The sequence below is a fragment of the Patiria miniata genome, unplaced genomic scaffold (assembly GCF_015706575.1).
Source record: "Patiria miniata isolate m_02_andy unplaced genomic scaffold, ASM1570657v1 HiC_scaffold_27, whole genome shotgun sequence".
NCBI classification, from domain to species: domain Eukaryota; kingdom Metazoa; phylum Echinodermata; class Asteroidea; order Valvatida; family Asterinidae; genus Patiria; species Patiria miniata.
The window spans coordinates 8,853,941-8,870,953 of record NW_024037066.1 but is presented as its reverse complement, the minus strand read 5'-3'; the positions used below and the strand labels follow the sequence as shown (position 1 = coordinate 8,870,953).

The window sequence follows — 17,013 nt, the reverse complement described above, 5'->3', positions numbered from 1 at the left end:
ATTTGCACAATTTTACAGATCCATAAAGAATAATTGTTTATTTTATTTATATCAGTTCACAAGCCTTCTGTCATTGCTGGGGTCGCTTGACTTGGACAGAGGGCAAGCTAGAGCCGTGATCAACATTGCTGCCGGTTTGCCAGAATGGCGCTGGACATTGGAACAAGTACAGAGGTAAATTGCCGATTGATATAATAACCAATTTAACAGAATTTCTTTGTTATAACAAAGAAATTAGCTGGAACAGGGTTGTAACTATAGGCTATGTAATAGGCCATGGCGAAGGGCCATGGGATATGTGAGCAGATTTGCTGATTAATTATGCAGACAACCGCCTCTTGACCTTTATAGATTTTGACCACAATCAGGGGGCGCTTTCTATATCGGGTCTTCCGTCATTCACCAGTTGTCGCGTCACAGACATGGATAAAAAACCTAGACACTGCAAACAAAGGCTGGGGTGATACGCGCTCTGTATTACATGTATGTTGGTTTTATAGATCTGTGCCCGGCCGTTGTATTACAAAACACGTACTGCATTCAAATTGACCAATCAAACAAATAGTCCTGATTTGGGAATGAAATGACGTCACGATTTAGTAAAGTCGAATCGATTGGTTGAAGCGCGGGATCGCTTAAATCTGCATGCTAAGATATATCAAATGTTATATACAGGAGACTGGGCTCCATGGATAACGGGTGATACTCAGATTAAGGTTTCAACCTGCCATATCTAGATCACTATGTCACAAATTATGAATGCACTCGCTATCCAGCCCAGCACCCTCCTCCCCTGAAAACCCAAGCCATGTGTTGGCCCAGGCGGGATTCGAACTCGGGTCACAGTGGAAGGCGAGGATCAAGTACCGCCACGGCCAACCTGACTCCCCTTTATGGATAATGGACTTCATATGGGTAAAAAATTGTAACACTTCTTTACACATTTCGGTTGTGCAAGATTGATTAAAGTGCTGGTAATTCCAATGTCGCTCTGGCCTTGTGATGTTTAGCTCGATCCGCCTTGCAAGGTACCGCCAGTAAATGAAGCGTGACTCCAAATGGCTAGAAATCCACAGGGAGCTTCAATTATTTTTTACCAAATTTAAAGTATTTCTGAAATGAGACTTGAGACTTGGGATTTGAAATGTAATTTGTGATGTGTCCTTGCACTTGCAGGGGAAGATGTAAACTGCACAGTTAGGGAATAAATGGCAGTTTTGTGCAGATTTCATCAGTGCAATCTGCATCCTTGGCACAAGGGTGCCAGAATTTCTGAAAAGCTCACTTTAAATAAGTGAACATAATTGTCGCAATGCAATTCAAACCTTACAGATTTCACAGAGAGGTATTCTTTAAGGTTGCATCCAACGTATGCCCATCCCTTCTTGAAAACTGTGTCAAAATGATTGTTACATTTTGTAAATGAAGCAGATGAAGCAAAACAAATGTGATAAAGAAAACAAGACATTCAGGTCAGCAGATGCCTTTCCTTGATCACTTGACGAGTTTATTTCCAACACGCGATATACGCCATTTTGTTCCCTCTTAGAATCCTGCTCTCTCCTGGCTGCCCAAAAGCAATTTCAACAGCTGTTTTTTTCTTAAACAAGACTTAAGAATACAATAAGCCGAAAAATGAAGTACAGAAACAGCTGTTATACTGTTTATATTCTTTAAAAATTCATAACCTTGCAAAAAAGTTCTCCTTTTTCAAATAGATTATATCGCGTTTTGGAAGTAAACTCTTCACTTCTTATTAAGAAGCTGTGAGCTTAAACTATTGCTAATAATAGCAATGTCCTCAGGAAATATCAACCAGGAATCAATCTTAGGCAGTTTCATCGCATAATATATTTACTTGTCATTTTGTATTGTGTTGTATTGTTTTATTTTCCATTTGTCTATCTGTCACAGGGCAATCTTGCTACTAACCTATTTTTGCTATAAAGCAAATATTCTTGTGATTTTTAGCAAATTTTCACTTTATTAGTATTTGCCCTGCTTGTGAATTCCCAAAAAATTCACACATTTTTATGTTCCCCCAAAAACTTTTCGTTTTCGTCCCAGTCTTGGAAAGATGACAAGATTTCTGGATTCCAGAGAGCTGAGAGCTGCCCCCGCCTCAGCCTTTGCTTCCCCGGAATTGCTGAAGGAGCTGTTGCCTTCAGACGGACGTGGCCATCAACAGGTAAAGAATACAACTCGTAACAGTATACAGTCTTAATGTCAGTAAGACGATAAGATTTCTGCCTGCAGGACCTGGAGAAGATTGAATTTAACACTTCAATAACATGACTAGTGACAAATTTATTTGTAGCCGTAAGTCCTGTACAATCCTTGCCAGTCGCAAAGTTGTAATCCTCACGTTGAGTTCTCTGTTGCTCTTTTCATTTGTGCACGTATATTTGCCATCGCCACTTTCATATGCTGGACAATAAGTTTGATTCCATGAATATTGATTGCATGACAGAAAAAAGTGTGACCATCAAATAAAGATCGGTGGAAGTTTCGAAAGTCAGTGTATATTGTGAATATGAAATTGATGTCAGTGCAAATTTTGATTAAAAATTGAAACTATTGCAAATTTCAAATTTCGAACAAGTATCAAAGTAACTTTTGAATATTAAATGAGCCCTATCAGTGCAAATTATGAATTTCGCACAAATTATGAATATCACACATTTTTTTATGCTGCTTCTACTTGCTTTGTAGTGGGGAGTGTGGTCTAGTGGTTAGGGCTAGTGACTCATGATCAGAGGGTCAGCTAGGGTTCGAATCCAGCTGCTTGGCATGTTGTGTCCTTGGGCAAGCCACTTCACCTCCACTTGCCTCTCTCCACCCAGGAGTATAGCTGGGGAGTACGTAACATGGGATGGACTGGCATCCCATCCAGGAGAGAATAGAAATATTCTCTGTCGTTTCATTCTGAGTCTCAAATATGACTTAATAATAAGTCATAAATATGAGATATAAGTCATATTTATGTCTTAATTTTTTTTTTTAGTTTCTATTATGTCCTGTAAATGCTTCCGAAGATACCAAGTCTTGTAAAATTTGCTTTTATTTTCCCTACAGGAATATTTTGCTAGATTTTCTGGTGTGCTTTTTGAGCAGGCTTGTGAATATCAATCAAATCTCAACTCAAATTGTGACGGAGGAGTAGACAAATTATGCAAATTTTGACTGTCAAGAAGATGGTATTAAAATTCTCGGATATTGCATGACACTTTTTTTTTTTTTTTATCTGACAGAAGCGATAGGTAATCCAGTCAAATGAGTCTTGACCATTGAGAAGAGAAGAAAGTTATCTTCAAAATTAAGATTTTCAAGACGATCGTATTAAAATTCCCGGATATTGCGTGACACTTTTTTTTTTTTATCTGACAGAAGCGATAGGTAATCCAGTCAAATGAGTCTTGACCATTGAGAAGAGAAGAAAGTTATCTTCAAAATTAAGATTTTCAAGACGATCGTATTAAAATTCCCGGATATTGCGTGACACTTTTTCCTTTTTATCTGACAGAAGCGATGGGTAATCATGCAAGTCAAATGAGTCTTGACAATTGAGAAGGGAAGAAAGTTATATCTTCCAACAGTAAACGGCTTCACAGAATAATATATTTTTTTCATTCACCAGGTTTATTTGTTTGTTATTAATTCAACTTTGAACATCAATTTCACAGCAGATCGAGTAGAGAGTTTGGAGTCTTTGACAGTGAAGGTCATTGATTCAGTTGTATTTCTATGTGGCTGCCAAGTGTAGCTATATTTCTGTTGGCTACCAGATATCCATGTAAAAGGTACCTGAGATAACAGACATGTATTGTGGAGACTGCACGAAATCCCCATCCCTGTGAAAACTGCATGTCCTTTTGGATTTGTGTTACTGTATGATTCATGGCCGGTCATACTTCACATCAGGGTTCCTAAGCCACTCTGAAAATCATATTTCTATTATTCCTTAAGTCGGGGAAAGCGCAGGAAATTTGGGAGGAAAAAATCACCAAAAATTAGCAAAAACTCAGGGAATTTGACAGTGACCCAGAAGGGAAAGGTTTTTGTCATTTTCGTGTATCGCCTTGTGCCATGTGCCCAAGTTGTGTCCATTAATTGACTGACATGCTGTGGTGGCTTTTTAGTGTTTATGCAGTGTGAATATTACCTCTCTAGACGATAACCATTGGCTGTGCTACACCACCTCTCGACTTCCCAGCAACCTATAATTAAAGTTAAAATATCTCTCATGGAATTTTGGAAGTTTCCAAGGGGAAATATCAGGGAGCACTCACCTGGGAAGTTAAATTTTCATAAAGTGAAAAACTAAAAAAAAAACCTGCGAAATTTGCCAGAGTTGAAAAGTGCTCAACTTTTATAAAGGGACGAAAAAATGGGAGGGGAGGGGCAAAAAAATGATATCCCCCCTCCACTTTAAAAAGTGAGAGGGACACGTCCCACCGTCCCCCACTGATTGACGCCCATGCCAGTGCACTAGAGAAATTCACATAATAACAGGTTTCAACATTTCGATCCATCATTGGATAGACAATTTTCAAATTGACAGTCAATTATTAAACCCCTTTTTTTTCAAATCCTCACCACAAAAAAAAAATTGTTGATAAATACGTAGACAGAAGCTCATAAAGTCAAGCACTGTACGGTCTGTGAACCCTTATAGAAGTCTTGGCATTTTTGATTCAGTTAAAAGAATAAAAGAAGTAGGCCTAGGGCATGGAAAGCCTGACATTTAAACTCTCAATTTGTGAAGAAGGTTACATGTTGATCTTCCTGCAGGAGATATTACTGATTACCAGATTACCCTGATATTTGATTCCCACTGGGGATGCACATTTATCTCAGAGTAGTTTTCACTTCTAGTTTGCAGGGGATTTTCTCAGAATTGTTCCCCGGGGTTTCCTCCTGTACTCCCAGCTCTAAAATTTCTGCTCGTATATCTTTGACCTGAAAACTCTGGCCCTGAGGCCAAACAAATTTACCCGAGCAGCGAACCATTTTGTCAAGAAGTGATTACATGTATAACCAGGGCTCTATTTCAACATATACAATTTTGCCTAGCAAGTGGATGTGATTAGGTTAAATCCTTTCAGAACTGGCCATGAGCAGCATTCATCATATGACATGTCAGCTAGGAGCTTCTGCTAAAGCAAAATTTTCTTTGCTCGACCATTTTTGTTGTTTTATGTTTTTTTTTCTTATTCTGTAGGTCCATGTGATCGGTCCCAGCTGATATGACTTCTGAGTTTAATTTTTTAGATTTAACTATTCGGTCCAGTGCCATTTGCAATTGATGCTGTATGCATGTCAGTATGGGTCAATGGAGCTAATTACATCTGGCATAGAAATTTCGCTGAGCCCAGAATAGACTTGCTCAGCAAAACTCGGTCATCGGCCAGAATGTCATTGGATGTGTAATACTTTTTGCTTGTCAAGATAAAACGCTGAGCAGAAAATCCAAATATCATTGGATGTGTATTGCTAGTGGTAATGGTTCACAGGTTCTTTTTGCTTTAATAACTAAAACATATGTTAAGCAGAAATTTCTCGGTTACGAGCCAAAAATGTCATGTTATATGTATAATTGCCTGTGCAATGATTCACAGCTACTTTTTGCTTAGCAACAAAATAGAATAAACAGAAATTTCTAGGTTACGCCAGCCAAACGTAACTGGATGTTTACTGCTTTTGGTTCAAGGCTGCTTATTGCTTACCGAGAAAATATACTATAAACAGATATGCAAGCCCAGTACTGGAACACATTTTTGCCAGGGGGCACTTATTCCAGCGCCCCCAATCCAAAAAGTTAGGGGTGGACGGTGCTTGCAGCACCCACAGCACCCCTGTTCCCACAGCTTGGTCACCCAAAATGTCACGGGATGCAATTGCCTGTGATAGGTTCATGGCTGTTTTTTGCTTTGCAAGAAAATATATGCTTGGTTTTCTGCTTAGCATGCAGGTCCATGACATTTGGCTCCCTTTTTTACCCCTTCCTCCTCGCAGCAAACTAAGGAGATTGCCAGAGTCTTGAAGGAGAGCCGAGGAACAGTCAACGACTGGACAGCAGAGGACTTCAGATCAATGGGGAGGGCAGCCAGTGGCTTGGAGGTCAACGACCTGGAACAACTTGGTAATATTCTGTTTGCATTTTTTTTGGGTGGGGGCACATCCTTCACTATACTCTGAGTCACCCCAACCCTTCAGTGACCCCACCACAAAAAGAAAACAAAACAAAAGAAAACAAGTTGTTCTCGAGATGTACTAAATAATAAAAAAAAATATAAAAATTTCATTACAAAACCACATGATTATTATGATGTCACCTCACATATAACTCTCCCTGTATACATGCGAAGTTTCAACCCAATAGGACTTTTTCTTATGGAGATGACTTTAAAAAATTCATCTTTAACATGATTCATCTTTAATAAGATGATATAACATTAGTCAACGGCTGTACGGTGGGTGGGAGGGGGGGGGGTTCAACCCCCGTAACCCCCCCTTAAGATCCGCTGTTGGGATTTGGCTTGTGTATATTGTTGTTTCACGAATGATTCTTTTAAACTAAACTCTTTTTGATGGGATATATTGAAATGACAAAAATTTAGATTGGCTATTCTTCAAAAGATTTCCAATTTGGTTATTGACACATTTGATTGGTAATTGCTTCACATTTGATGATTGTGAAAACAACTAATTGCATTCTGAGATGATTTAGTGATTGATAATGACTCGTAATCAGTACTTTGAAAGCATCGTTTACAAATGGAATTTAGTTGATAGAATTTCCATGGCAGCTGTCCATTTCTTGTTGCATACTGTAGACCCAAGCGTCGTTCAAGGAGCAATAGCTGACATCGCTGATGCAGAATATTCTCCTCGCCAGAGGAATGTGTTGATTGAAAAGTATCGCGAGGCCAGAGGCAGTCGGGATACTGTGAGTTTGAAAACAGGAAACGCATTTCTATCCAGAACAAACCATCAAACATTTATTCCCCCTTAGGGAAAAAGGTCAAAAATAAGTCAGTTGAATTTCAAGGAATTACAAATTCCCTTTCAAAAGATTCAGAAATCCAGATCAGGCATACGTTTTGAGTGCACCGTTATCATATAAATGCGCCTTTTTGATTACTAACTCTAGATTTTTTGTAAATTTATGCAACATTCTCAATGATATTAGGACAAGATAACTTTTTTACTTTATTTACCTAAACAGCATCATTTTCATTTAAGATGTGTTTTTTTTTTCAGTCTTAAAAAAGGTTTGCTCAAATTAAGGCTTACACAAAATACCTGATAAAAGGATGCATGCCGTGTGGTTATTATTTGTACACTGCTTGGTACCAGAAGTATGATGGGGGTAATTTGTGTGGTTTTGGACCCAACTTAAAGGAGTGGAGTTTCCAATATTTTTTGTTTACACAAGGGGAAACTGACTAGATGCATTATTTTATTTTTTTTTCAACAATTTTTTTTCCAACAAATTTGACCAATTGGGGAATCGGCAACATAGGGCTGGAGAGAGCACTGGAACGGCAATCCGGAGGTGGCAAGACGCAGGTTCAAACCCTGCTCTACTCCTAGAACTATGAGAGCCTCATAGATTAAGAACCCCGCAAAATCCTTTTCAGCACAAAACACTAATTAAGTACAAAAACGTCCATCAAAATGCAGACATTTCCCACAGAACCGCTGCACAGTTTGCCCCCAAACTCCGTACTACACCTCATGACATACTCACGTAATATGCGCAAAACAAACATCGCTGGATTTTGTCATTTTTTTGGCCAAAATGATGAAAAATATGCCTTTCCGCACTGAGCCAGCCTGACACTTGAAACGTGCACGCATATGATCCAGGGATGATTTTCGGTTCGCTCGGAGCGCGTCGCCGGGGGTACGGTACAAGCGAAATGATAGTATGCGCATGCGTACAAGTGCAAGTACCGTACCCCCCCGCTCCGAGCGAACCGAAAATCATCGCTGGATCATATGCGTGCACGTTTCAAGTGTCAGGTTGGCTCAGTGCGGAAAGGGCATAGTTTTCATCATTTTGGCCAAAAAACCGACAAAATCCAGCGATGTTTGCTCTTCGCATATTACGTGAGTATGTCATGAGGTTTAGTACGGAGTTTGGGGGCAAACTGTGCAGCGGTTCTGTGGGAAATGTCTGCATTTTGATGGACGTTTTTGTACTTAATTAGTGTTTTGTGCTGAAAACGATTTTGCGGGGTTCTTAATCTATGAGGCTCCACTACCATAGTTCTAGGAGTAACCCTACTTCAGTCAATTTATTTGTTCAACTTTGAAAAACAAAATTTGTTGTCAGGGCGGAATGGCTTTTGAGGATGTTGCTGTTGGAGAAATTGCTATTTTCAGACGAACTATACTGTCAAATTTGAATTCTTAGGGGAAAAAAGGCAGTCGTATAAATGTCAAACATTTGTGGCTAAACATGGAAATATTTGTCAGAACTGTGTCCTGAATGTACTATACTTTTTGTCACTTTTTTCCCATTGCAAAGTCCATGAGTGCCGATGAGATTAAGGATTTTAAGATTTTAGGCTTTGCATGGTGGAGTATCAGTTTCGTTTTGGTTTGCGGTAACACCATGTGGTAATAACAAATTTGAATTCTTAGGGGAAAAAAGGCAGTCGTATAAATGTCAAACATTTGTGGCTAAACATGGAAATATATTGTCAGAACTGTGTCCTGAATGTACTATACTTTTTGTCACTTTTTTCCCATTGCAAAGTCCATGAGTGCCGATGAGATTAAGGATTTTAAGATTTTAGGCTTTGCATGGTGGAGTTTCAGTTTCGTTTTGGTTTGCGGTAACACCATGTGGTAATAACTACTGGTCAGTATAGATATTCAGCTCTGAAAAGAATTTGTCCTGCTTATTATCAACTTTTGCTAAGTAATTTTAGTTTTGATAAGGTTTTGCTGTTGGAGAAATTGTTTTTTTCAGGATACCTGTCAAATGTGAATTCTTCGAAAAACAATGTCATTTATAGAAATGTCAATCATTTGTGGCTAAACATTGAAACGTTTGTCAGAACTGCGTCCTTTTTCTTACTTTTCCCCTCATTTGCAAAGTCCATGAGTGCTGATGAGGTGAGACAGATGAAGGGATTGGCGGTGGGACTGTCAACCTCTGACCTGGCTCACATGGACCCTCAAGACGTTAGGGAGTCCATGGATGTCTTCGCTAGCAATGCCAACAAAATGAAGAAGACACAAAAGAGAGAAATCATCAAGCAGGTATGGGCCAGTATATGAGCCCTTGTATGATTGAGGGTTTGGGTGACAGTCCTGAGTAAATGTTGCAGGTGATTCCCCTTCGTTGACATTCTTTATAGTTTATGTCCTCATTAACATGCTGTGTAAAAGTCATTAACATTACTTGTTTTATGTTCTCAGTTAATGTTGAATTTTTTACTGGTGTAATATTGTCTTATAATGTCTTTTCTTAGTTTTATGGCCTGCCTTTAATGTTGTAAAAATTCACTGGAGAGGGTCACATTGTGGTGACTCATCAGTGGAGTGGGGAGAGAGTTTGAAAAGAAGAGGAAAAAGCGACTCCAAGTATTGAATGATGTCCAATCTCCCTTTCCATCTCCCCACCTATGCTGTTAAAATGCATGACCACGACTGGACTCTGGAAAAGTTCCAGAAACAGTTTCGGGGTTGATGAATCGCCTTTACTCTCTTAGATCCACCACTCAACAGAAACCTGTAATTGTGCCGTCTTTATCCCCAGTTGAAGGAAGCCCCAGGTGGCATCCAGGACGCCATCCAGGACATGGGAGACATGGTCAAGGAGCTTCCGCTGAGAGACCTGGACTCGCTCTGCACGGCCAACTTCACTGCCGCAGCCGATGAGAACTCCACGGGTGTCGCCGCGGCTGGACGCATGAACTGGACGGAGGGACAGGTAACTATACACCGGCATGTTGATGTTAAGTCTCCCCTCAAGTCCCAAGTCAAAATCACACATGCTGAACTGTTACCTAGGCATCCTGTCTTGTGGTCATAGATTATTACTTGTGGCCGGACGTTTGAAACGACTTGTGATTTTCTTGTGACTGGACTTGTGATGGCCTCGACTACAGCACTAACTACAACAGCTAATCTTTGATTGTAGTTGCTCCTAACTGAATCAAAACATGGAACTGCACGTTAATTTTTTTAATTCAAATCTTCAGAATTATTTGGCTTGGAGCAATTCTGTAACATATGCCATGTTTGGATCAGGACCAAATTTCTAGGCTCTGCTAACCGTAAAAGAATATCAATTGTTTTCATAGGTCTATATATAGGCTTGTGTGTAGGTGTGCAATGTATTCCTTCACAAAGGTCTTCATAGCAGGTTTAGTATGAGTCCGGAAAAGTAAAACAAAATGTCTGTTATTTCTTCCTATTTGTTCAGAGCATGAAGTTGTTCCGATGTTTCAAGGATGAAGTTCTTGGCAGCAGTGAAGGTGAGGGAGGGAGTTCAGCTGATCTACTCACTCCGGCTACAATCAGGTGCAGTGGCTTACTTCTGATTCCTGTTCTTGTAATCCTTCTAACCCTTCTGCACATTTTGAGTTGACTTGTGATTTGACTTGTGATCAGACTTATGATTTGACTTGTGATTTGACGTGTGATGTGACTGATGCTTGACTTGCAGTTTGACTTATGATTTGACTTATGATATAGCTTGTGATTTGACTTGACTAGTGATTTGACTAATGATTTGACTTGTAATTTGACGTGTGATTTGACTGATGCTTGACTTGTAGATTGACTTATGATTTGACTTATGATATAGCTTGTGATTTGACTTGACTAGTGATTTGACTAATGATTTGACTTGTAATTTGACGTGTGATGTGACTGCATGGTGCTTGACTTTTGATTGATTTGTGATGTTACATTTGATAAACATTTTTTATTTTTAAAATATTTTTTTTTAATGTTCTTGTTATTTTTTACTGAGGGTAGTCCATTTCAAATAAAAAAAAGTACTTTCCAAAGGAGCCCTTACACCTGACTAGTGAATTGACTTATGATTGATGACTCTACTAGATTTAAAATTATAAAATTTACAATTTACCAGATTTAAAATCTTAAAGTTTACAATTTCCATTGTTAGCAGTTAGCAGCATGTACATTAAGCCCTACAGGCCTATAATTACCCATTGTTCAGGGGAAGGATTTTTTTTTGCAAAAAGTAATCACAACAGAAAAAAAATATTTAACAAAATTAAAAAAAAAATCACTCAAAAAACCAAAACAAATCAACTCGGCTCAATGCACATGCATACTTAGGAGCCCATTCCTTACAAGCTTTATGGGCCCCTCCGCAGCATCACACATTTTCCATACTTATTGTTGGCTTGAACTTTGTTCTAAATGTTATTTCTGCTGTTCTCCAATTCAGTTGTCATTGATATTTTGGTACTATGGAAACAAACTGAACTGAAATTAACTCTTTCATTTCAGGTATATGGGCAGTATGGCCAAAGGGATGTCCTGCGATGACGTCGAAGGCTTTGTAGCCGATGACATCCTACCGACAGTTGGTGCCATGATGGAACAGGAAGGATGGTCCCCAAGGCTGGTAAGAATAAAATAGCTGGCCAAACTTAAGGTTGGGGGGGGGGGGGACAGGGGAAATTCATGGATACCAAAAGAGCCGTTGCACTGGAATTGACCGATTGTGGTAAAATCGCGTCAACGCAGCTTGTGAAACATTGCCCAATTACATATATACAAATGGACGCGAAACGCACAACGTCTGTGACAAACAAAACTTAAGGTACAAAATTTGCCAATGGGCGTGGCCAACTCGTCGATAGGTCAATTTGCTTAAAGGAATTAAAGCTATAGTCCATCATTTGTAAATAGTGCATTTTGTTCGTTTGAAGCAACAAAAGTGTTCAAAATCTAATGAAGGATACTGAACAACTTACTTGATGAAGTTTCAGCTCAGCTTCAGCTTCATATTCCGAGAAAAACAGCATTCTAGGATCTCAATTTAAAATCAAAAGTTGCTAAATCATGTTTCGAATTGTTTTGAATTGCAGCTTTACGCGATGTTGCGCACTGATCCAACGAATTATAGCAACCGCGCGCGCCTGTGCGTCGTTCCAATGCTTGTGCGCGCTGCGCCGAATAACAAAACGAACAACTAATTTAAATTTTCCTACGGTGCTTCTTAAGAAGCACCGTTGGAAATGCCTTCTTTCGTTGATTTCTTCAAAATGAGAGCTTGCCAGAAAGGATAATTTCACAGGGAGTTTAGTCCCCTTACTATCTTTCAACCAGGATGTTTTTCAACAATAATTACGCCGGTTAATTTTTTTGGATAGCTGCAAATGATGGACTTGGGCTTTAAGTGGTAACAATTCTAATGGCTCATTTGCATGTTCACACTTAAAGCACTTTTTTTGTTTCAGGAAATTTGTGAACAAGCTGGACTGAATTACAATAGCTGGTTATTCATCCACTACTGGCCTTTGTCTGAATTTGTACCATCGACCTTACAGAACATCACTAATATAAGAGAATATAACACATAATTTCTTGTGAAATACAAACTACAAACAAAATACAAAATCTCTGCCTATATACAATGGATAAAAGACAAAAGATGCAGGTTTCTTGTGGAAACTGTATGCATAGCCACAGATTAAGTCAGCCTCTTGTGATTTTTTCCTTCGGCCTTCACGAAGACTGTGAACATCATCAGCAGACGACATAATCCTGCATGTCACCCGATCACAATCTAGCATAATCCGCACTGACCATGGATAAATCTGCCACTCAATATGTTCACCTGATGAAGGGGAGAAGATTATTTGAGATGAAACACGTACATGGCCAATATCATCCACTCAGTCCTGACCCCAGAGAAAGTGGTCATTCCAAACCAACCAGGGCCAAATTTCATAGCGCTGCCTAGCCGATGTTGTGCTTACCAAAAAAAAAAAGCCTCTGTCTATTTCATGGAGACCGTTAAGTTAAAGCACAGCAAAAGTCCACTTAACCCCAGAGGGAAAAAGTTGCCTAAGTCAGTGAAGGTGACAATATAGAAGTCCCCAAAGTCTATAAATTGTTCTGTTTCATCTTAAGTGGAGTCAAGGAACCAGACTACAAGAACATGGTTGGTTTTCTTGGATTATCCAGCATCTCCGAACCCAAAACGTGAAGCAAGTCAGTTTAACAATATTTGCTATGACATACTAATCCTCCTAATCCATTTATTTCTAAAAATTGCAGCAACAGCAAATGTTCTACATCCCCTTTAAGCAGCAGCATGATTTTCTGCTTATTGTAAGCACAACTTTTCTGCTAACTGTTAACCAGCACTATGGGCCCAGGAGTGTACACATTGCAGTCGATGTTAAAAAATTAATATGTACAAAAAAATTTGTGGTGAAATTTATCTTTGTTAATATGTGCTATGCTAAAATTATAAATAGTTAAAGTGAATCTCAAATGGCATTTTTGCACAGATATCATCATTTACCATCACGAAGTGTTGATCAGTGAGCATAAAAATAAGATTCAATAGCATTAATTAATTACATTGTTATGACAAAAATCTTTCAGAGGGATGTTAGTTTTATAATTTTGTGGGTGTACAAAAACAGACAAATAACCATTTTTTATTTTACACAGATTTTTTTCACTGAAACAACAAAATGCAATTACTCTGCAAATCAACAAGTCATTGCTCTCCCGACAGAAAAAACGTTCTGTCTTGTCTCAAGAATAACAAACGGATGCATTACACCTGTGCTTACAAAACAGCACCAGTCGTAAACTCCCTAAGCTGCCTTTAATCAGATGGTATTAAGCAATGCGCTGTGACATTTCAGCCATTATATATGCCTCACTCTAGTTGCGTGCCATTTTGAGTCGGTATATCAGCTTACAGTAAGCAAAGAGCTTAAAGGTTTACCACCCACGCTATTATTGAGCTTCTACTTCAAAAAATAAATTGTATCTTTGAAAAACACATTTTTAAACTTTGGAATGAGACAATTTATGCATGCAAAAAGAGACACACTTTCAGTTATGGAATAGTTACTTTTTAACTTAACTATTTGTTTTCATAGGATGAAAACAAATAAAATAAATCCCAGAATAAAGTAGCCTTTTTCAGAGGGTTGCAAACACCCCCCCCAAAAAAAAAAAAATCTGTTTGAAAATAATCAAAAGTACAAGTTGAAAAGTCTGTAGAAAAAAACAAATTAACTGGTTGAAAGACACAAATAGTGCATCTTTAAAAACATCTACATCAGCGGAAACACTGCAACAGATTTACCTTAATTATCACAACATCAAGGAGAGATTTCCTACTCTAATCCCGTTCCTTAATCCGTTATCCTCGGCACAGCTGGATTGCACTCACCAGAAGATCAAGGCCTCTCTCTCCGCGGCCCACGACGATTACACTGCCGACTTCACTGAGATTGAGATTGCTGCGCTGAGGGGACAACTGCTTAAAGAGTTAAGGTAGGGTTATGAAAGCCACGATGATAGACAAACAAGGTTAAGTTTGCGTCAACATTGGACCGCGTGTCTGTGCAACAGGTTTGAAAGTAAAACATCTAGAATTGCATTGAGATGTTTTGTGGTTCTGTTCCATACGTCTATCTTTCTGCCATAATCCTTTTCTAAATGCGTTTATTGTAAAAGCATTCCCTATTCAAGCTATGCTTTCAAGGATTTCTCCTCCATCTGCTGGCTGTCATCATGCCCATGGGCGTCGCCAGGATGGGTCAAAATAATTTAGTATTCGGCTATTCGATACTGCGCTCGACCACATGTTTGATTATTCAAAACACGCTGGTCAAGTTCTACACGTGCCAGGGGGTGGGGCACTTGCCCCCCTCCTGGAAAAGCACAACAAAAAAAGGAAGAAAAAACGAAAAGAGAAAGAAAAGAAAAGAGGTGTGAAGTCATATTTACTATTAATTTAATACACATTTACAAAATGGGCGTCTGCAGGGGTGTCAATGGGCTGGGGTGGGTAAATGTCCCCCGCCCACCCCGCAAAAAAATGATAAACTGAGAATATGCTAGAGAAAGAACAACAATTTGGGGGAACAAATCCTGGCGACGCCCATGATCGTGCCTTCTGTTGTATTTTTTTATTTTCATTTTGCCAGAAAGAGGAATTTGTCGAAATGAAAATGAAGTGAGAGTGAGGTCACTTGTGACAGTTAAGAAACAGCTCATCATTCCAGCTTTAAAAAAAAAAAAAAATTGAAAAATTCGTAATAAAAAGCTGTATCCTCTCTGAGTGATCCCTTTTTCCTATTTTCAAGGTTTGCAACATTCCTAATATGTTGCTTTAGTGTTTTGACCTTGGGCATGATCTCTGGCTCAACATGGCATGTATGGGTTTGATTCTGACTAGCGCCCCTAGAACATAGACCTTGAAATAACGAGGAACTGCAATACTGTTGGTAGAGGTTGCAGAGGACGCAGGTGCAAACCCAGCTCCAGTCAATGTCATTGTCCAACTGAAAGTCAATTTGTTTTTACTGATTGCAAGGGCTGTCCGTTTCGAATGATTTAGTATTCGGCTATTCGAAACTGCACTCGACCGCATATTTGATTATTCAAAACACGCTGGTCAAGTTTTACATGCGCCAGCTGCTGTCATCATAGCACCAGGCCTTCTACACCATCCTTTAAAGAAAGACTGACAACGCACATACGCCGGCGCATCTAAGAACCGACTGTGACCCCCAATGGGGTGATACTCCAGAAGAGGCGTTGCCACTTTTGCTATCCGGATCTAGATCCAGCTGCAACTGCATGCCGCTATCAAAAGTTGCACACCAAGCGCGCCGGTTAAAATTGGGAACGCCGATCGATATTATGGGCTGCTGGAGTTGTTTTTTTCATTAAGTATTTTATAACATTAAAGGCCTTTAAGCTGCTGAAAGGATGAGAACAATGAACAGCTGTCGACAAAAAAAAATACTAAATAATGAAAGGTTTGCGGAAACACCATGTGCGAATAATTTCTCAACTAAGAGAATGGTTCTGAAAAGAACCGGAGGTATAACTCGACGTTCCGGTCAGTATGCTCTGACCGTCTTCAGGAGACCATCTTCAGGAGAGTTACTGTTGACAACAAGTGGCAACTGACAATAAAGTGCCGCAACTTTATGATTAAAATATGGTAACATCACAGTCCTGTGTGTACCTGGGTAGATTTTTTTTCTCTGAAAATTCATTAGCAAAAAGCTATTCAAATATTCGGTCCATGATCAAATATTGAACTAGTCTGTATAATTGGGACAGCCCTACTGATTGCAACTTGCAAGAGTCCTGGGCAAAACAAATCTGTGAGGGTTTGCAGGGGCAAATTGTATTTACTCGAGACTCCCTATTAAAAAAATGAGTTAGATCTTTCCAGAATTGGTGACATTTTGTGGGAGATTGAGAATCCTGAGATTTATCCTGAGATGATCAAAAAGTCTGTATTTCGGGAAAGCCTGCAAGAGTCGATCCTGGGCAAACAAAAATCTGCGAGGAGGGGGGAATTGTATTAGGCCTAACCCCTATTAAAAAAAATGAGGTAATAGGTAAATAAATCCACCCACTGCCTTAACGAGAATTGGTGACATTTTGTGGGAGGTTGAAAATCCTGAGATATTAACATCTGTTCGTCGACACAAAGTATCACTTCATCCACAATGTGCAGTGCACTTAATATTGGCCAATGACAATTGGTCATGTTCCATTTGACCCGTAAATCTACATATAGCCCTTTTGAATTTTCAGGTGTTTTTTTCTCACTTTAATCATGTTAATTCAGTAACAATGAATTCCCAAGAGGTGTACTTTATTGTTATTCCTGTGGATCAAAAGCCACCTCAAAGGTGGCTGTATTGCAAAGGATCTATATATTTGATCATGTGTGTTGCATGGAGAGGTTATATAATAAGACAATTTTAACAACTGTTAAAAGCAGGGAAAAAAAGGTCA

The 17,013-nt window shown here is 39.1% G+C and overlaps 1 protein-coding gene across 1 annotated transcript in view; it reads left to right on the top strand.

Annotated features, from left to right (window-relative positions):
- Window positions 1-17,013, top strand: part of LOC119734462 (stereocilin-like) — a 45,200-nt gene that overhangs the window by 17,034 nt on the left and 11,153 nt on the right. The window contains exons 9-17 of the mRNA XM_038207968.1: window positions 56-174; window positions 2,068-2,188; window positions 6,016-6,142; window positions 6,837-6,949; window positions 9,112-9,276; window positions 9,776-9,949; window positions 10,445-10,542; window positions 11,503-11,620; window positions 14,405-14,523. Coding sequence (XP_038063896.1) covers window positions 56-174; window positions 2,068-2,188; window positions 6,016-6,142; window positions 6,837-6,949; window positions 9,112-9,276; window positions 9,776-9,949; window positions 10,445-10,542; window positions 11,503-11,620; window positions 14,405-14,523 — 1,154 coding nt within the window. The remainder of the gene's footprint in view (window positions 1-55; window positions 175-2,067; window positions 2,189-6,015; window positions 6,143-6,836; window positions 6,950-9,111; window positions 9,277-9,775; window positions 9,950-10,444; window positions 10,543-11,502; window positions 11,621-14,404; window positions 14,524-17,013) is intronic.